Source organism: Rhinatrema bivittatum, chromosome 7 (genome assembly GCF_901001135.1).
Source record: "Rhinatrema bivittatum chromosome 7, aRhiBiv1.1, whole genome shotgun sequence".
Taxonomy (NCBI): Eukaryota; Metazoa; Chordata; class Amphibia; order Gymnophiona; family Rhinatrematidae; genus Rhinatrema; species Rhinatrema bivittatum.
The window spans coordinates 54,218,401-54,239,480 of NC_042621.1; the positions used below are offsets into that span (position 1 = coordinate 54,218,401).

The following is a 21,080-nucleotide window of genomic DNA, read 5'->3' on the forward strand; positions in this document are numbered from 1 at the left end:
TTTAAAAGTGTGATCTTACATAAAATGCACACATTTACTTGTATTTAGTTTTAAACATATTGTATGGCTCTCATGGAATTACATTTTAAAATATGTGGCGTTTATGGCTCTCTCAGCCAAAAAGGTTCCTGACCCCTGGTATAGCAGGACCCCTATTTTGGAAAAAAAAAACCCTCCTTAGACCCTGCCTACTGCAAAAATTATCATCCAGTTTCAAATCTGCCTTTTTGGTAAAGGTAATCAAGAGAGTGGTGCTTTTTTGAGTTCTTCGGGCCTGGATAGTTATCAATTTTGTTTTTGCACTAATTGCAGCTTGGAGACCATGTTGATCTCCATGCTGGATGATGCATTTCATATAGTAGCTTGGGAAGAATTGGCTTTGGTGGGGATTTTGGCCTTTTCTGGTGCCTGCAGTCTTGTTAATCATTCTGTGTTTTTGGGAAAGTGCTCTTCATTGGGCCTGGGTAGAAGGGTAAGGAGCTGGATTTATTATTTTCTTATTTGAAAACAAATCTGCTAGCTCAGTGCTAATAAACATCTGCTGTGGTGTCCTGCAGGGTTCATCACCCTCTTCATTGTATTTTAACATCTTTATATATCAGAAGGGAAAGCTTATTTGGATTTACAGGCCATAATTATGCAGGTGATATCCAACTGTGTTTGCCCCTCTAAGCAAAAATCCCAGTGCAACCATGGATCAGCTGAACAAAAGGCACAAATTGGTTATGGCTAATAACTTGGTTTTGAAAAGTGGCAAAACTGAGATCTGGAAAATTGGCAACATAGGCCCCGCAGGCCTGCAGATAGGTAGGGGCCAAGATACTTTCTATGTCTGAAGCTAAAAATCTGGCAGTGGACTAATTGTGTTCCTTGGCTTGGAGACCCACATATAAGCAGGCATCCTCAGGACATATCTTAGGTTATGCTCTAAGGCATTTACAATATGTGCTGGATGTCAAAGCATTTAAATCTGTGATGCACCTTTTTTTTTTTTTTTACATTGCAGACTGACCTCTTTAACACCTTTTACGTGGGTCTCCCTGCCAAGCATACTCAGAAACTGTTACTGTTGCAAAACATTGCAATTAGATAGCTACAGGAAGTTCTTGACTGGCAAGTATCTGTCCCCTAATTCAGCGGCTACATGGGCTTTCAGTTTTGGCAAGGGCAAAATGTAGGCTTCTGATGCAAACTTTCTGTGCCCTGTAGAGTTCTGGTCCTTATCGGGCCAAACATCCTGTGAAACGTGCTTGATGATAATTTTTGAGTCAAGATGCCTTATTTAAAATTACCTCCTGCCGGTGAAATATGATTAGTTCATCCTAAACACCAGGCTTTCTCAGTAGCCCTTTGCAAATTCATACAGAGACCAATTACTTGCCTTCGGAAAGAGGATAGACATGGATCTTTGCTGATGCCTGAGGTGTCTGTCCTAGTCTCTCTTTCAATCCAACACTTCAGGAGTTAAAAGTAACGGTGTTGCGAGGTCAGCATTGCAAGCCTTTGTGCTAGTGACATTTGCAGTTACCTACACAAAAGCTGAATTTACCTCCTGCAGACTACATAAATTTCGTGCGCCTGCCTTTTGTGTGCCAAGATGTATCTGGACAAAAAGGGTATTGATGGCGAGATTCTGGGAGTGGGGCTAAACTTTAGTTGATGAGAACATATATTAAGTGCTTTCTGGCTGAAGTTACATGCACAAACCTGGATGGAAAAATAGCAGTCCTAACTTTATCTGGATAGAGGTACCCATGTAATGTTATCCATGTATATTCAGCGGTAGACTTATGCGGTGGACTCCTGAATATATGTGAAAGGTTACACATGTAACTTTACCTGGAAAAACTTGTTGCTCACCAGCTCTCTGATTCTTGATTTCTGTATTTTATTTTATCGGGGATGCTGAAGGGATGTTGGATCGTCATTACATCTTCCCAATATTTGCAATTTCCTTTCTAGTAGAAGGTAACCAATGAGCTGATTGTAGTGCAATTCTGGGACAGAAGCGGAAGCTATGAGTTCTTTGGTTTGTGACAGGACTGTAATATGTTATCTTGTTGTTTTTCTATCTTTGTTGAATATGCAGTTTATGTTGAACGATGCTGCGTAGGTTTCATGGTTTATGTAGCAATGTTTTTAACGCAGACTTTTCTGCAAGATTATTCACCAGTTTGAATGCATCACTGGGAAAGGATTTGTAAAAATAAATCAGTATTTTTTACCCATCCCCCAGCCCTAACTAAATCCCCCCCTACCTTTGTTAAGAAAGTTACGCCTGCCCGAGGCAGGTGTAACTTGCGCGCGCTGGCGGGCTGCCGGCGCGCCATTCCCCAGCGCGGGGACTGGTTCGGAGGCCTTGGCCACTCCCCAGGAATGCCCTCGGGCCAGCACCACGGCCCCGCCCCCGGAATGCCCCCGACATGCCTCCCCCAAGCAAAGCCCCGGGACTTACGCGCATCTCAGGGCTTTGCACGCACCGGCAGCCTAGCAACATAGGTGCGCCGGCGCGCAAGTCCCCTGCGTGCGTAAATCCAGCTGGATTTACGCACGCAGGGCTTTTAAAATCTGCCCCTATGGAACTACTGCTCTGCATCCTTTTTTCCCCCTGCGCCAAAGAAATCTTGACATGCGCTCTCTATCTGTATTTGTATTTCTAACATAAGAACATAAGAAAATGCCATACTGGGTCAGACCAAGGGTCCATCAAGCCCAGCATCCTGTTTCCAACAGTGGCCAAGCCAGGCCACAAGAACCTGGCAAGTACCCAAAAACTAAGTCTATTCCATGTTACCATTGCTAATGGCAGTGGCTATTCTCTAAGTGAACTTAATAGTAGGTAATGGACTTCTCCTCCAAGAACTTATCCAATCCTTTTTTAAACACACTATACTAACTGCACTAACCATATCCTCTGGCAACAAATTCCAGAGTTTAATTGTGCGTTGAGTAAAAAAGAACGTTCTCCGATTAGTTTTAAATGTGCCCCATGCTAACTTCATGGAGTGCCCCCTAATTTTTGTATTATCTGAAAGAGTAAATAACCGATTCACATCTACCCGTTCTAGACCTCTCATGATTTTAAACATCTCTATCATATCCCCCCTCAGTCGTCTCTTCTTCAAGCTGAAAAGTCCTAACCTCTTTAGTCTTTCCTCATAGGGGAGCTGTTCCATTCCCTTTATCATTTTGGTAGCCCTTCTCTGTACCTTCTCCATCGCAATTATGTCTTTTTTGAGATGTGGCGACCAGAATTGTACACAGTATTCAAGGTGCGGTCTCACCATGGAGCGATACAGAGGCATTATGACATTTTCCGTTTTATTCACCATTCCCTCACTTGAATTCATTTACTCACTTGATTTAGTGCTGTTTAATAAAGCAGTTGTATTCAGATCATATTGTTGGATCCTGTCCTTAATTTTATCTTTAAAGGCAACACCTACAAATTCAAGCAAAGCTAGTCTTGGAAGAAAATCAAGTGCTGATGAAACAAGTTGAGGTTCAGCAAGCCAAAGCAAAAGAGAGCCATAATCGACACGTTCAGGAAGGTGAGGTGACTAACTTTGTGCTTGGGATACATCATGCACTTGTATGTTGTTTACTTAACCTCATTGCCATAGAACATATAAAGCTATTGAAATAAATGTTTTGTATGTAATTGCATTTTTATGTTTTTTTTAAAGATTTCTCTTAAATTTCTATTTAGTGTTAAATATAATTTTAAGACCAGAAAATAAAAATGTTGCCACATTTAGAAGAATTGGAACACCCTCACATGGGGAGAAAAATTATCAAAGTCATTTCCCTAAGTAAATTGACTGTCAATTGTCCTCCCTCTGTCCAGAAAATTACATGCAGAGTTCTACAGCATGCATATTTTTAGCAGGATTGAAGAGAGCTATTCTCGGGGGCGGGTGTTTTAGGTGGGTTCAGTAAATAACACGAATCAATTGACGTTTCAACTCTACTTGACTTAGTTTTCAGCCATATTTTGCCTCCACTAAAATCAGGTGCAAAAGTCAGGCATATTGTACCCCTGGAAATTTTCCAAGTGAAAATACATGTATGTGTTCTCTTTTAAAAAAAAATAAAAAAATTGGTGCAAAGTCTGCAGGTAAAAATGACGGACTATACCTGCGAAATTTGCACCAGGATGGCAGTTTACAAATAGTATCCTTAATGTTTGACTGCAGTCAAGAATATTAATACATTTTATAGCAAACTAGGAGCTTATAATTTCAACATTATCCTAAATTTGTCACATAACTCCTGCAGGTGTATGAGTGATAAAAAAAAAAAAATAAAGTCAACAAAAGGTCTTACCAAAGCATCCTGGGACAAAGGTCTACAGTGTCTTTAAAATAGAAATGCCTTTCAGATTAAGCTCTACAAAGTCCATTTTTAAAAGATTTAAGTGCCTAACTTTGGGAGTTAGGAACCTAAATCTGTCCCTTTAAAAATCTGACTAGGACTGAGCAGCCAAATTTAGTTTAATTAGGATTCTAAATTTAGGACCCTAAAAAGTGAGCAGCAACAGGGGTGGAGTTGAGGTGGGAAATAATGTTAAGCACTTGGCACTAATTGTCAGGTCTCGGCATCTCACTTACAAGTAGATTTTTAAAGCCCTACGTGCACCAAAGCCGGGAGATATACGCATCTTGGGCTGGCACTCGCCTCGCGTAGATTTTAAGAAGTGCCCGAGTATGTGCATGTCTCCCAGTATGCCCACAAATCGAAAAGGCAAAAAAGCGGTGGGCTGTGGGCGGGTTCTAGATGAGACATGGGTGGTCTGGGTTTGTAACAAGTCTTCCTGTAAGAATTTACGCACACAAACGCGCGCCAGAGTCCCGTGCTGCGTAACTTTACTTCTGCTATGGATAGCATGTAAGTTTTAAAATAAAAACTCAGGGCTAGTCAGCAGGGTTTGAAGGGTCGGGGTTATTAAGGTAAAAGGGAGGCTATCTAGCTGGGGGGGAGGGGGGTGTTAGGAAGTCCTATCCTTTTACCTGGACAAACTGGGAGAAACGGCTAATTGTGTCAGCGCACATGCCTAGCAAAATGCCCCCACTTGCATGGTAGAGGCGGCAGTTGCATGCTTCTATATAAAATTGCACACCCAGGTACACGCCTACTGCCAATTTTATAACATACGTGCATATGGTATAAAATACCATATGGTATAAAATACCATATGGTATTTATACCATATGGTACTTATAATACCATAAATACCATATGGTATACCATATGGTATAAATACCATATGGTATTTATACCATATGGTATAAAATACCATATGGTATAAAATACCATACAGCATAGCTCTCTGCTTCAATGACAGGGGAGAAGAATAACTGATACTTCACACATCCAGCAGAGCTCTCTGCTACAACGGCAAAGGAGAAGAAAAAGGGTTCGCACTCAAAACGCGGGGAGTAGCTGGCTTGTTACGGCAGTTACTACCCCAAACCAAATGTGCCTGATACTTCACTTTCCATGCATATCCAGCATGGTTCTCTGCTGCATCGGCATGGGAGAAAGACTGATACATCACGCATTTCCAGCATAACTCTCTGCTTCAACGGCAGGGGAAAAAAACAAAAAAAACAAAAAAAACAAAAACAAAAAACTGATGCTTCACGCATATCCTGCATAGCTTCAACGACAGGGGTGAAGAAAAAAAAAAGGATTCGCAATCACAAAGCGAGGAGTAGCTGGCTTGTTATGGCGGTTACTACCCCAACCAAATGTGCCTGATACTTCACTTTCAAGGCATATCCAGCATGGCTCTCTGCTTCTACAGCAGGGGAGAAGAAAAAAAAAAAAAAAAAAAAAACCAACAAGAGCTGTACAACATAGTCTAGGTAAAACAAATAAGCATGGGTGTAGCTTGCTTATCGCAGCGGTTACTGCCCCTATTACCCCTAACTAATCAAGCTAGATATTTCACTTGCATGCAGCTCCATCACTGCTCTCTACATTAATGGTGGGGGTGGAAGGGGAATAGAACAAGGAGCTAAGAGTAACAGATAAGAATGAGAGAAAAAATGTGTGAGGCTTGCTGGGCAGACTGGATGGGCCATTCGGTCTTCTTCTGCCGTCATTTCTATGTTTCTATAAAATGGCCACATCCATTGGTGCACGTGCCTACATGAATGCCCACTTGAGTGTTTAAAAGTTACTATCCCTGGCTGCTAAATCTAGTCAAATGAATTCAAAGTCTAAATTTAAGATCCTAATTTTTAGGTACCTAAATTTAGGTGCTGTTTCAACTGAAAATTGAGGCATAAATTTGGCTGAAAATCTACCTAAATTTAGACACTGAGCATTTTTTGTAAATTGACCCTTAAGTGGTCAGATAATTCTAAGAACTTAAGATCTTTTGTTTAAACTTCAAATTTTCTAACAAATTCAGAAGTATTGGCCTTGATTAATTAGGTATTAATGCAAACATTGTTTTCTTCCATGATTGGGGTAACCTTTTGTATTAGCTTTGAGGGATTATTAATAAATATATGGTGCAAATTTATAAGTTAATTCAGGCTAGGTGAATAAGTGGAGTAATAATTCCCATCATAAAGAGGTAAAGTCTAAGATCTGCGCGCGGGCACACGTGCACTCAATTGCTGGTGCACGCACATGGACGCAGCGATTTTATAACATACACGCATATATGCGCGTCTTATCAAATCAGCTATAGGCACTTACATGTGTGCACGATTTTATATTAACGTGCACAAATGCAGCCTCACACGCTTATGTGGGGAGAATTTTAGTAGTTACACACAGTGACAAAATAGTACTTTTTTTTCCAGTTCACCCCAGTAAAGGAGAGGACTTCCTAATCCACCTAGCTAACTTGCCTCCCTTTTAGCCGATTATCCTGAAGTAAAGTTATGCGGTAGGGACCCCGGTGTGCGCATGTACGTGTAAATACTTACGCGCAGACTTCATGGTGCAGTCCCGGCCCACCCATGTCACGCCATGTCCCACCCCTTTTTGTGAAAATGTTTATGCGCATACTGGGAGCTATGCGCATGCTCGCCCGGTTTTTAAAATCTGCACAATGCGCGCCAGGCCGAGTCACACACATAACTCCCGGCTTTGGCGCGCATAGGGCTTTTAAAATCTACCAAAAAATACATTGGTACAAAACAAAAACAGTGCTTTGGGAGAATTTGTTCATGCCTATCTGTCAGCCACAATAGACTCCATTCACTTTTAATTTTTTGGTAATAAAATTGATATTTTCTCTTGATTAACCTAGTGTCTAGTGGTTTTCTTTTGTCAATCTGTTCCCTGTACGTACCAGGATCAGTCCAGACTCCTGGGTTTTGCCCCCCCTCTAGCAGATGGAGACAGAAGTTTATAAACAAAAAACTCCGCCTATATCTAGGCTGGTGCCACCTACAGTCTGGCAGTATTCTTCTGTCTCCTAGCAGGTGGAGAGGGTGCAAAACCTACAGTCTGTTTAGGGCCTAAGTTTAGGTGTTTAAAAAAAAAAAAAAAAGTGAAAAGAGAGAAATTTTGACTAGCAGGTAGGTGTTGCAATTTCGGAAGGGGAAGGACCGCAGAGGCTTGCCTGCTGGTCCCAGTCCCCACCTCCCAGGGGAAGGTAGGGTCCTGAGGGGACCGTTCCCCCTGGTAGAGGCTGCCGAGGAGTGGGGGAGCCCCATGTACCGGCACTTACAGGCCTGGGGGTGATACTGGGGGTCCCTGCTCACTCCCCCCAGCCGGCTCCGGATCCGAGGTAAAGTTTTGAAAGAAAAAAAAAAAAAAGGTAACTGGTTTTTCTTTGTGTGTGTGTGCTGTTCTGGTAGTGCTTGGCTTACTTCCTCGCGGTGACTGGGGCTCGGCGATCCGGGGAGGTTTCGGGGAAATTTTATTTTATTCTTCGGGCTCCCTTCCCGCTCCGCGGCGTCTTCATGCCCAGGCAGGCTGCTTGCAGGGCCTGCGGGTCCGCGGCAGCGTGGCTGTCGCGAGACAGCCTGTGCTCCGGATGCGTGGGCGCGGAGAGGGGGGATCGGCGTCAGCTTCAGGGACCCGGAGGGGTAGACAGTCGCGCGCTGGGTCTTCCTCCCCGGTTTCAGCCTTTTCGGAGCGGTCGTCTTCGGCACCGCTGGGGGCGGCCGCCATTTTGACCGTGTTTTCGGCGGGAACGGCGGCCATTTTCTCGGCGCGGACAGCCGAGATAAGCGCGGGCCGGCGAGGCAACAGAGAGTTTGTGGACCCGCCGCGTTTGTCCCCCCAGCAGGGGCCTGCGGGGAAGGACAGGCCAGCAGGGCCCATGGCACCTAGTGAAGATTCCCCCGGGGAAGGGGGTGATGAGGAGGGGTCATCGGATTCCTCCTTTAACTCACAGTTCATATTGCTCATGCATAAGGCTTTTAAAGCCCGGCGCCTAGCCAGAAAAAGGATGCAGGGGACCCCTGCCTCTGAGACTGGGGCTCCGGCAGAGAAAGTACCGAAGCCCGGTCCAGGGGATGGGGGGCCGGCTCGAGCCAGACCCCTTCGCTCCCGGGGGCGGAGGTTTCTCAGAACTCCTCGTCGGAGTCGGGGGAGCTAGAGGAGCCGGAGGAGGATCTGGAGTTTCCATCCCAGCCCCCGAGGGGGGTTGAGGGGGATGGAGAGCCGGGGGCTAAAGGTTCCGGGGCACCCCATGGAGCGGAGGGGGATGATCCGAAGGTAGTCAGGTTATTCCATAAGGATGAGTTAGGACCCCTCATTCCGGAGATCCTGGGGGAGCTGGGAATTCCGCTTCCTCAGGTTGAGTCTCGTCTTGGACAGACGGATCCGGTCGTCCTGGGGCTCCGGGGCCCGTCTTCGGCGTTCCCACTACACTTTTCGGCCTCGGATTTACTTTTTAAGGAGTGGGATACTCCGGATTTGGGCCTAAAAGTTGCAAAAGCCATGGATAAGTTATATCCACTGCCGGAGGACGTTCTGGAGATTTTGCGCCTGCCAAGGATTGATTCAACGGTGGCAGCGGTAACGAAAAAGACCACCATCCCGGTGACGGGAGGTACGGCGCTTAAAGATATACAGGATAGGAAGTTGGAAGTTCAGCTAAAGCGTATCTTTGAGGTTTCGGCGTTGGGAATCCGTGCAGCGATTTGTAGTAATTTTTCGTTGAGAGCAGGTCTTCGCTGGGCGCAGCAGCTTTTGGCCAATGAGTCCCTGTCATCGGACGAGGTGAGGCAGGCAAGTCGGTTAGAAGCAGTCATCACCTATAGTGCGGATGCTTTTTATGATCTCCTGCGCACTTCCGCAAGGACCATGGTCGCCGCGGTGGCGGCGCGGCGGCTGCTATGGCTCCGCCATTGGGCGGCGGATGGCACCTCCAAGGCTAGGTTGGGCTCCCTTCCCTTTAAGGGGAAGTTGCTGTTTGGCAAGGAGTTGGAGGACCTAATTGAATCCTTGGGGGAGAATAAGGTGCACTGTCTCCCGGAGGATAGACACTGTTACCGGGAGGCTCCAGCCTCTCGTCCTCGTTTTCGTGGCGGTCGTAGACCATGGTCTGCTCGAGGATCGAACTCTTCGTTCCGTCACAGTGCTACCCGCCAGCAATCGTATTCTCAGTCCTTTCGTGGGCGCCGTTTCGGCCGTCCGGGAGCCGGTCAGCCTGCGCAGGGAGGTAAGCCAGCGCAATGATGTGAGGCCGGTCCATTCCCCCGTTCCAAAATTGGCGGCAGGTTAAGCCGGTTTTACGAGGAATGGACCAGAATCACGTCGGATCAGTGGGTACTAGAGGTGATAAGACACGGCTACGCGTTAGATTTTTTGCACCGCCCGCCTCAGTACTTCCTGGTGTCCCCTTGCGGTTTTTAAGAAAAACGTCAAGTGGTGCGGGCGACTCTGGCTCGGCTGCGCGATCTCGGGGCCATAGTGCCGGTCCCCTCCGGCGAGCTCCGGCAGGGCCGTTATTCCATTTATTTTGTAGTACCCAAGAAGGAGGGAACGTTTCGTCCCATTCTCGATCTGAAGAGTGTCAACAAATGTCTAAGGGTACCGCGTTTTCGGATGGAAACCTTACGGTCCGTAATCGCGTCAGTGAGGAAGGGGGAGTTTTGGCTTCTCTGGATCTCACGGAGGCGTACCTTCACATTGGCATTCGGCAGGAGCACCAACGGTTTCTCCGGTTTGCGGTAATGGGGCAGCATTACCAGTTTCAGGCGTTGCCCTTTGGCCTGGCAACGGCTCTGCGCACGTTCACCAAGATTATGGTGGTGGTGGCAGCGAGACTCCACGAAGAGGGGCTGTTGGTGCATCCATACTTGGACGATTGGCTGATTCGGGCCAAGTCGAGAAAACTTTGTCATCTGGCGATCCAGCGAGTTCTACATCTGTTACGCTCGCTGGGATGGGTGATCAATGTAGCCAAGAGCCATCTGGTTCCGTCTCAATCCCTGGAATATTTGGGAGCTGTGTTCGACACGTGTCAAGGCACGGTGTCACTCACGCAGGATCGAATAATAAAGTTGCAAGCTCAGATCCAAAGGTTGTTACGCAAACCAGTACCAGTAGTATGGGATTATTTACAGGTATTGGGCTCTATGAACTCCACGCTAGAGTTAGTTCCATGGGCGTTCGCTCATATGCGTCCCTTGCAGTCAGCGTTGCTCTCCCGCTGGCGCCCAATCTCGGAGGAATATTTCCTCAGCTTGCCTTTGACCCAGGACGCCAGAGACAGCTTGCCGTGGTGGCTCTGCCAGGCCAACTTGAGTCGAGGGGTTTCGTTGGAAACTCCATCGTGGACGGTGGTTACTATGGACGCCAGCCTGCTCGGTTGGGGAGCGGTCTGTCTCGGGCAGGCAGTTCAGGGAACATGGTCGGCTCAGGAGGCGTCGTGGTCCATCAATCGCTTGGAAACTCGAGCGGTGCAGCTGGCTCTGTTGAGATTCCTTCCGCTCATCCTCGGTCGGTCGGTCAGGATTCTGTCAGACAATGCGACCACGGTAGCTTACATCAACGGCAGGGGGGAACCAAGAGTCAGCTGGTGGCGGCCAAAGCTCGGTCGTTAATGATATGGGCGGAGGCCCACCTGAGCAGTATTGCGGCCTCCCACATAGCCGGTGTAGAAAACGTCCAGGCGGATTTTCTCAATCGCCACTGGTTGGATCCCGGAGAGTGGGAGCTCGCGGGAGAAGCATTCCTACTCATCTGCGCTCAGTGGGGCACACCAGCGGTAGACCTGATGGCTACGTTCAAGAATGCGAAAGCTCCCCGATTTTTTGCTCGCCGACGGGAGACGTCAGCGGAAGGAGTAGGCGCGCTGGTGGTGCCGTGGCCGACGGATGTGTTGCTCTATGTGTTTCCTCGTGGCCTCTCATAGGAAGGGTGCTGCGTCGGATAGAGAAGCACCCGGCGGACGTGATCATCGTCACTCCAGAATGGCCAAGGAGGCCGTGGTTCGCGGATCTGCTGAATCTAGTGGTCGATGAGCTGCTTCGTTTCCCGTAAGTAGTATAATGGGTACACGATCAATCAAACTGATTGACAGGTGAGATAAGGATGACAGCAGCCAATCAGCGTTCACTTCCGGTCTAAGCCCCGCCCACGCCCCGCCCACTCCCCATAGAAGTGAATGGGGGCGTAGCCACGCCCCCTCCCGCCCCCTCCCGCCCTCGACCACGCCCCCAACCATACCCCTTCCGTCACAGGCCCCACCCCTTCCGCAGCCAATCAGCATTCACTTCCGGTCTAAGCCCCCGCCCACTCCCCATAGAAGTGAATGGGGGCGTAGCCACGCCCCTCCCGCCTCATCCCGCCCTCGACCACGCCCCAAGCCCCACCCCTTCCGCCCCAAGCCCCACCCCTTCCGCCCCGGCCCCACCCCTTCCGCCCCTGGCCCCCGCCCCAGACCCCGCCCAGACCCCATCGATGCTCCTCCCCTCCCAATAGAAGTGAATGGGGAGCCCCTCCCACCCCAAACCGCCCCCCATGATGTCACGGATGACCCCGCCCACACCCCAACCCCCAGCCACACCCCCCTGTGACGTAGCGGGTATGACATCACCGGAAGTCCACCCCACACCGCCCCCCAAAAACACACCCCCTAAAACGTCATCAGAAAGGGTCCTGTCGCTTTTTTAATGATGTCAGTATTAATGGACTCTGGCTGTTTTTGATGATTTCACCGGAAGTACAATACAAAAGTCCCGAAATATGCGCTCCTAGAACCTCCTGATGCCTTTTTAATGATGTCGGAGCCGGTAGTATGCTTTTAGGAGGCAGGAAAACTGCAGGAAATATGCTTTTTTTCTAGCCACTCTGTTTTTAAAAAACCAAACAAAATACAAGCTGATAGGAGGCAGAAAAACAGTGGCTCGTTCTGTTGACAAGGATTTGGTTTTTTTTTTAAAACAAGTGATTGAAGCTACCGGTGGTGAATTGCATGAACTGCAGGATCAAACTTTGCAAAAGACAGGTTTTTTTTTTTTTTTTTTCCAAAAGACTAGGGACCGGGTAGTATAAAGGGTACGCTGTCACTCAAACCCCCAAGCCAAACCCCCCCAGTGATGTCACCAGAAGCCCAAGCCCACCCCTCCAAGCCCTTGCTGTAGATAGGCATGACCCAATAAAAAAAGTTACCAGAGAGCTGGCAGGAAACTGTGACTCATTCTGTACACAGAGACGGAGAATCCAATTACACCCCTTCCCTCCGCCCCCTCTGCCTCAAGCCGGCCTTCCCCCAGACCTAAATCTGAGCAGAGGATAATTGAAAGCAGTGGGGGGTGCAGGTTTGCAATGGTGAAACACAAGGCTTTAGTTTTGTTTTAAAAAAAACAGACTTCTGTATTTTACAGCCATATAAAAAAACAAGAATGCACCAGCGGATCTTAAAGAAAATTTATAATGAGCCAGGAAATACCGGCAGTTTTGGCGGTATAACACCTCTTTTGCAGGCAGCTAAAGCATGTATGCCGTCTGTGACCAAGAAACAAGTGATTGATTGGCTTACAGAACAAGATGCTTATTCTTTACACAAACCTGCTAGGGTACGATTTAAAAGAAATAAAACCATAGTGTCAGATATAGATTGGCAATGGCAGGCAGATTTGGTTGATATGACAGCCTTGTCTGGTTATAACAGAGGCTACAAATACATTTTGACGGTGATAGATGTTTTGTCAAAATACGCATGGGCTGTGACCCTAAAAACAAAAACAGGTCGTGAAGTGGCAGAGGCCTTTGAAAATATATTTAAAGGTGGTCGTGTTCCCAACAAAATACAAACAGACAGAGGTAAAGAGTTTTTAAACAGATCTGTGAAGAGTTTGTTAAAATACAGGGGCATTCAGCATTTTGTGACCAACAACGATGTTAAGGCAGCAGTTGTGGAGAGATTTAACAGGACTTTAAAATCCAAAATGTGGCGATACTTTACAGCGCGCAACACTTTTCGCTATGAAGATGTGCTTCCGGCTTTTATGAACAGTTACAATCGCAGTTTTCACAGAACAATACAGGCCCGCCCCATCGATGTAACAACCTCAAACTCACTGCGGTTCTGGAAAGTAATCTACGGCAATAACAACAAACATGAAACTGCTAAGCCTTTTTTAAAAAAGGGGGATCATGTTAGACTGTCAAAAACTAAAGGGAAATTTGAAAAAGGTTATGAACAAACATGGACAGATGAGATATTTATAATTACTGACGTCCTAAGCAGGGGACAGAAAACAGTGTACAAGATACAAGATTATGGTGAGGAAACCATTCAAGGTTCTTTTTATCCTGAAGAATTACAGAAAGTCAGCCCTCAACAGGACAGAATATACCGCGTTGATAAGGTTCTAAAGGTAAAAGGGAGAGGTAAGAACAAGCAGTGCTTTGTGAAATGGCGAGGATGGCCTGAAAAATTTAACAGCTGGATAAAAGCATCAGAGATTCAAAACATTTGATTTGAAAAGGCCTTGTCTCATAAAAAGAAAAAAATGAATGAAGGGGGATTTTACGTAACGCTGCCTAGTAACGCCTCTGTGAGAATATTTCCACAAAACAACAGCTCTAATTTCACCACACAATTAGCTAGACCTTTGGACCTACAGGGCCCGTGGGAAGTGGGTCTGGTGGAAATACAGTACCCGAACACATGGGATAATATTAAAGAAGACCATAAATATGTTGTCACCACTGGTGAAGGAAGCACAGAGCATCACTTTGTTGTACGAAGAGGGTATTATGCAACCGTTCAAAACCTGACGGATCAAATGAACCACGACATGAACAGTGTCCTCAAAGCCATGGCACCACGAATCATCTATGACCCCAATATCCGAAGAATCAAATTAAAATCAGAGGACAAAGCAGTAATTTCTGCAGGGGGTGACTTAGCGACCATTTTGGGGCTAGAAGCTAAAACGAATACGAACCGCTCGCTATTTCCAACGGATATCACAGGAGGGTTTAATACCCTATACCTGTATACGGATATTGTAGAGCACCAGCTGGTGGGAGACCATTTTGTGTAGCTGCTTCGTTGTGTTCCCACTAAAGGGGGTAAGGACGAGTTTATCACCTTCACTTATGATAAACCGCATTATGTTCCTGTGAACAAGCAGCACATAGACACCATAACATTTGAAATAAAGACGGACCAGAACCAACACGTCTCATTTCGCTATGGGAAAGTGATCCTTAAGCTACACCTGCGACCCCGGAAAACTATTTTTTAAAATGGTTGTGGTTAAATACTATGGGGACCCTGGCGCATACAGAAATTACTATGCAGCACAGGCCGGTGAAGGCCTTTCGGGGTATTACGGTGCTCCGGTCATGTACGGGGCTGGGATAGGCGGAATTTTTCGTAGTCTCTTTAGAAAAGCAATACCTCTTTTGAGAAGGGGTTTTGAGATTGTTAAACCTCATGTGAAAAGTGCAGCAAAAAACATCGCCAAAGATGTTATGGGCCGTGTCACAACGGCGGTTCTGCATAAAATGAACAATAACACAGAGCAGGAGGGGTCAGGATTAGTGGTTATTAGAAGAGCTGTTAAAAGAAAGAGAACCAATCAACAGGGGCCTCCTGAACCTTTTAAAACAAAGAAGACCAAACGTGCCAAGTCTCAAAAGACTAACCGCAAGGGGAAGAAGAGAAACCTCTCCGCCAAGAAGCAAGATATATTCTAAAAACTATGGCTTTTGTACATCAGGGGTCTGAAGAATGTTTGAAATCAGAACTGGATCTGTTTCAACTGGCCCCCACACAAACCAGCATAGAAAAAAGTGTTTATGTGGAGATTCCGCCATTATCTGCCTTGTCAGAAACAGCCCCTTTAGATTTTTATATAGCCGGACATGGCGAGGATTACCTGGATTTGAACAACACGTTGCTGTACCTGACCTGCAAAATCGTGAACGAAGATGGGTCCGATCTTGAAGTAGGGGCCAGAGTAGCTCTCGTGAACTATCCAATAGCCTCTATTTTTAGCCAGCTGGATGTCACTCTCGGAGATAGACTCATTAGTCAGAGCAACAACTGTTACCCTTACAGAGCCCTCATAGAACTGTTTCTCAATTACGGCGAGGGTCCTCTCAAAACACAGTTTACAAGCGGCCTATTTTATAAAGACACAGCCGGAAACCATGAAGTGAGAGACGTGGGATCGCGTAATAAAGGTTTTACCGAAAGAGCTGTGTTTACAGCCGCTAGCCATAAAGTAGAGCTTCTGGGACATTTACATAGCGATCTGTTTTTTCAAGAAAAGCTGCTCATAAATGGCGTGGATGTGAAAATTAAACTAACGCGGAACAAAGATACGTTCTGCTTAATGAGCGGAGATGCCAACGAGAGGTACAAACTCATTATTTTATCTGCAGCCCTCTTTGTAAGGAGAGTGAAAGTGTCACCGGGAGTGCGCTTGGGGCATGCAGAAGCGCTGCTGAGAGCTAATGTCAAGTACGCCGTGGACCGTGTAAGTCTGAAAGTCTTTAGCATACCGGCTGGCGCCCGTGTGACTAACCAGGAAAACCTCTTTTTGGGACAATTACCCAAAATTATCGTATTGGGCTTTGTGGATAATGACGCTTTCAGCGGTAATTACTCTAAAAACCCCTTCAATTTTAAACATTACGATATCAACTTTGCTGCGCTGTATGTGGATGGTGAGCAAGTCCCAGGGAAACCTCTCCAGCCGGATTTCGATAACGGCTGTTGTATCAGAGAATACATGCAGCTGGTTCAAGCAACGGGTAAACATTTGAAAGACAGTGCTCTCTTGATTGATCGTCAAGAGTTTTACCAAGGTTATACCTTGCTGGCCTTTGACCTATCACCCGACCAAGAGTGCACGGACCACTACTCTTTGATTAAAACCGGTAATCTGCGGGCTGAAATCCGTTTTGCCATCGCTTTGCCACACACGGTGAATATGATTGTGTATGGTGTCTTTGACAACGTGATAGAAATTAACCACAGAAGGAACGTGCTTTTTGATTATCTATGATGATGAACACCGTACAGATCTACCGTATTTTAAAGAAGGATCCGTATGTTACAAAATCTTTTGTAGACGTCCTACCCAGTGACTGGCTGTCTGATGTACAAATAGAAAGGAAACCTGCAAGCTTGGTGGTAAATACCCACCCCCACGACCTTCCTGGAGAACACTGGCTAGCAATATACGTGACTGAAAACGGCACAGGAGAATTTTTTGATTCCTACGGGCAACAGCCTGATAGTTTGTTCTTCCCTAACAGTATTATGAACTTTTTCAATAAACATTGTGAGGATGTTTTATACAGCAGCAAACAACTGCAACACCCTGTATCTACAACCTGCGGTAACCACTGTGTGTTTTTCCTACATCAACGTTGTAAAGGGCTGTCTTTTGAAAATATTTTAAAACTGTATTCCGAAGAACCATTGCAAAATGACAAAATGGTTTTACAATTTGTAAAAAACAACAAACAGAGAACATGTTGTATGTCTAAATCTTTTCGCTGTCTGTTTCATACCCCCCAGGTGTGTGTACCGTACCAAGAATATTGTACTAATCCTAAATAAAAACAATCTCTCTTGAGAGTTTTTGAAAAACAAACCAAACGTCTATAGTCTATATTTTAAAAAAGCCTTTTTTTTTATTTGAAAAGATATAATTACACCTTCAACCATCTGTTTGTATCAAGTACTTTACGTCTTTTACGGGGGAGGGGGTCTTTGCACTTTACAGTCTTTGTGTACATTTCAGCAGTTGTCGCTGAAGGATTTTCCTTGAGCTGTACCAGCAGATCCCTGTTGGCTGGATTACCCATGACGGTGGAGGGCATGTTTAATTCTGCCAGGGTTTGCATGAACTCTCCCCAACCTTTGGGTATCCTCCGATGTGAAAGAGCACGGGTCTGTGTAGCTCCACGAATCAGGTCTAATAGGTTAGAGCCACTTACAGGTCTTCCCTTGTATACAAAAGTCCCATTACTCTCCCAGGATGCAATGTCCTTATTCTTTGACAGTTTATTGAGCAGTATTTCTGCATTTTTTCTACGGTGCATGCTGATGCTGTTTAACACTTCCTGCAGGATGGGGTCTGGGGGGCTTTTGTGCTCTAGAAATGCAGAGGTTGCTGTATCATCCTGTGGGGGTAGATACAGATTTATTCTTTCTTTTTCCATTTCTCCGTGTCTGTTAAGCACCAGATAGCGCTGTAGCACTTCTGAATAGCGTTTGGCTTTCTCATATTCAGACATACCAGAACTTTGAAGTATACCTTTCATTTCTTCATCGAGTCTTTGAACAGCTGTGGTTCTAATATTTTCCTCATGAACTGAAGGGCTTCTCAAACGGTCAAGTTGTTGACTAGACACTAAATACATTTTTTCTGTGTGCTGCATTAGTATTTTAGCTCAAAAGCCCCGTGATGAGTGGTAGCGCGAATCCTAGCAGAGGCCCGATAAACCCCCCTGACTGTTTGACCAGCTTCTTTTTTTTCTTAAGTGTTATTCTTTTATCACCCAAAATCCTTATGGCTTGACGTTTCCTTTTCAAGATGTTTATCTGCTGTTGTGATAAAGGAACATTACCTCTCAGAGTGTTTAGTGCGATCTCCGCTATGGCCCCCACTAAATCGTTAGAAGCGGCCTTTAGGATAGCTTTTCTCCGTTGCGGAGAGGCTTGAACTAAAAGTTTTAAAAGGGCTAGGTTCCGCTTTAAGCGAGCAGACATGATCTCTGGGACACACACAAAACAAATATGTGGGGGAGAATATATATTCACTTCTTTTTATGGAGGGGTTGTGTTTTTTCACAATATACAGTGGTCCATTCTGGTGGAAAGATGTTTGTCCTCAATCTGTAACGCTCAGGGGTCGTAGCATTTAAATCCACGATGAGATATCCATATGGCTTTCTGGTGGCATCCTCAAAGGCTTCTAAAAAGAAGCGTGACTTACCGGGGTACATCTGTCTGGCTAAAATAGCGATTTGCAACTTGTCTCTAGGATTCTTAAAGAGCACCATATATTTGGTATTTAAGGCTATAGTTCTGCTTGTTTTGCCTTGACAGAAGACATTTTGTACAATATATATAATACTCAGATTTCTGTGATGCACGTATTGTGTGAAGGCTTTCTCGATTTCATCACTTTTACAAGCAGAAGCCATCAAATCGTCTATAATAACCATATTTATTTTATTGGTTGGAAACAGTTGATCATCATTAAAAGTATCAGGCAAAGAATCCATAAAGGTAATAAAAGGATATTTACACAGCATTTCTTTATACAAAGGTTGCCAGCAACTATAACACCATACAATATTATCAGGCATGTCAGTCAACACACGTCCAGCGTGATCTAGCAGGTTTTTAACAAAGAAGCTTTTGCCGCTATTTGACGGTCCGGCTAAAATACACGAAAATGGGTGCCTCCAGCGCACATCCACAAATTCAGTATCCATAAGGCAGTGTATTAAAACCCTCTTTTATCACCCTTTTATCGTATACAACCCTTTGTGTTTTCTTAAGTAGGCCGGTCTCTATCGCCCAGGTCTTTTTGTTTCTAATGATCCCAGATTGTTGTACCTGTATCTTTTTAGGACTCTTGTCCACGGCGTCAGTTTTATAGTCAAAGACGAGGTCTTTCAAATTAGTGAAATTGATCTTTTTACAATTTTCTACATTTAACGTAAACCCCTTCACTTTCATACAGGTCTTTCCGCTGGATAGTTTGTAGCCATATGTTTTGGGCCCAGCCGATACAAACTCTGTGATATGCTCGTCTGCGGGTATCTCGCTCGTCAACTGTCCTAAATAATCTCCCAAAGGGGGATCGCTGGCACCCTCACGACTCACAAATATCACAGAGTCTGTATCGTGGTACAGACAACGTTCTTGCAAACTGTCAAGCAGTTTGTACAGTTCTAAACGAGCATAAGCAGTTGTGAAACAGGCAATGAAGATGTTTGTATTACCTGACAATATGCTGCGGTCTTTTGAATGCTTCCATGTCACACAGGCTGTTTCATCATCAATAAAATCGCATGATGAAACATCATATTCGGGTGAAAACAAATACTTATACAGATCGTCAGGATCTCTCACAATACTTGTAACAGGTAGGTTTGTTCTTTGACCAAACTTCCCCCACAAAGAGTTTAAGAAAAGCTTGGCAATTTGACGCTTTGCGGGGTTTATACTAACCTGTTCAGGCCTTAAAACTACACCTTCTTTTTTGTAAAAATCAGATATATACATGTTTTGTTTTTCTACATCGGTACACCACTGAGGGTAACCAGAGGCCTCCTGTTTTTGACGGAGATGCATTTTTATGTATTCAGAAAACAGGCTGACAGATTTACATTCAAAGTGCCATATTTCACATATTTCAGCAACCACATACCCTTTTGCAACAGCCTCATTCATCTCCACAGTGCACCAAGTCCCTACGAGGGCTCTCTCCTCATCCGTGTGGTTGCACATATCCTGCAGACTGTTGTCAGCGCATGTGCGGCACAGCGGGAACATGAGCTTACCGCTCACACGGACCGGTAATACTGGGAAAAAGATCTTTCGTGGTGGATACACTTTGGCTTTAACAAGCCCAAAATAGTCTGAGAGGGGACCAAAGCTGTCATAAATGATTTGCGGGTGGCCAACAGGGTATTCCTTGGTTTTATTGACAAAGGGGTAGAGGCTGGTAAAATCATAGTAATGTATTTTTTCATCAGCCCTGGCTTTATAGTACAAACATGTAGCATTGGTTCTACCACCAAAGAGGGCATCTCTGGGTACTAGCTGCTGCGGCAGGCCTGATTTAACCAGAAAGTCTGCACAATCCCTGATATTTTCTTTCACCATTCTCTTCCATTCGTGTTCCCACAAGCTTATGACCTTAAACCCTCTTCTTTTCAGGAAATCTGCTTTGATTTGTGTTTTGTAATTGAGAAAACCAAAGGTTGTAGCCGTTAAGGGGTTCTGGTCTTTATCGTTATAACAGCTCGGACAACCGTGGAAAAAACAGCCGTTAAATTCAAAAGCTGTTGGTACCCCATCAATAAGTGCATAACCGTCAAGAAAATAGGGACCCACCTGCTTTTCACCCCCCTTTAGAGCATGGGTGATCTGTATTTGCTCTGTGGCCTCTGTATACATCAGCCACTGTATAGAGGGTGTTGAATATCTCTTTGTGTGTCTGTGATAGTTGTCTGGAGGGACGAGTGCCACGGTCTTGGGTTCTAAGAACATAAACCTGTACATAGCCATGCACACAGATGCCAGTGTTATATATTGGAAGGGGTCTATACACCTTTTCACAGTTTTAGATCCACCATCCTGCTCTACAACCACCTCTCTCTCTGTCAAAGCCATGATTTCATTTCTGTATAAGACACAAGCTTGCCTCAGAATGTTCACATCCTGTTGGCAATAATAGGCCAGCTCCTTTTGTAAATCAAAGGTGTTATTTTGATTGTCCCTGTACCATTTTAAAAACTCCTCTCTTTCTCCAGACATCATATACCCATCTCCATAATACTCAACACCGGGCATAGGTCCCACATAATTTTGATTAACCCTGGTGTTAAAAAAATGCGGGAAATAACCCTTACAGCCTTGAAACCCCAGGGCTTGCGGAAGCTTGCTA

General features: G+C 45.4%; 1 protein-coding gene across 4 annotated transcripts in view; it reads left to right on the top strand.

Annotated features, from left to right (window-relative positions):
- The window catches only part of CEP89 (centrosomal protein 89), a 491,071-nt gene that overhangs the window by 191,988 nt on the left and 278,003 nt on the right, over positions 1-21,080 (top strand). For 3 of the 4 annotated variants that reach the window (XM_029608396.1, XM_029608395.1, XM_029608397.1), the window contains one exon: positions 3,436-3,551. The exons of the other annotated variant lie outside the window; for it this stretch is intronic. In XM_029608396.1, coding sequence (XP_029464256.1) covers positions 3,436-3,551 — 116 coding nt within the window. The remainder of the gene's footprint in view (positions 1-3,435; positions 3,552-21,080) is intronic. 4 annotated transcript variants of the gene reach the window in all.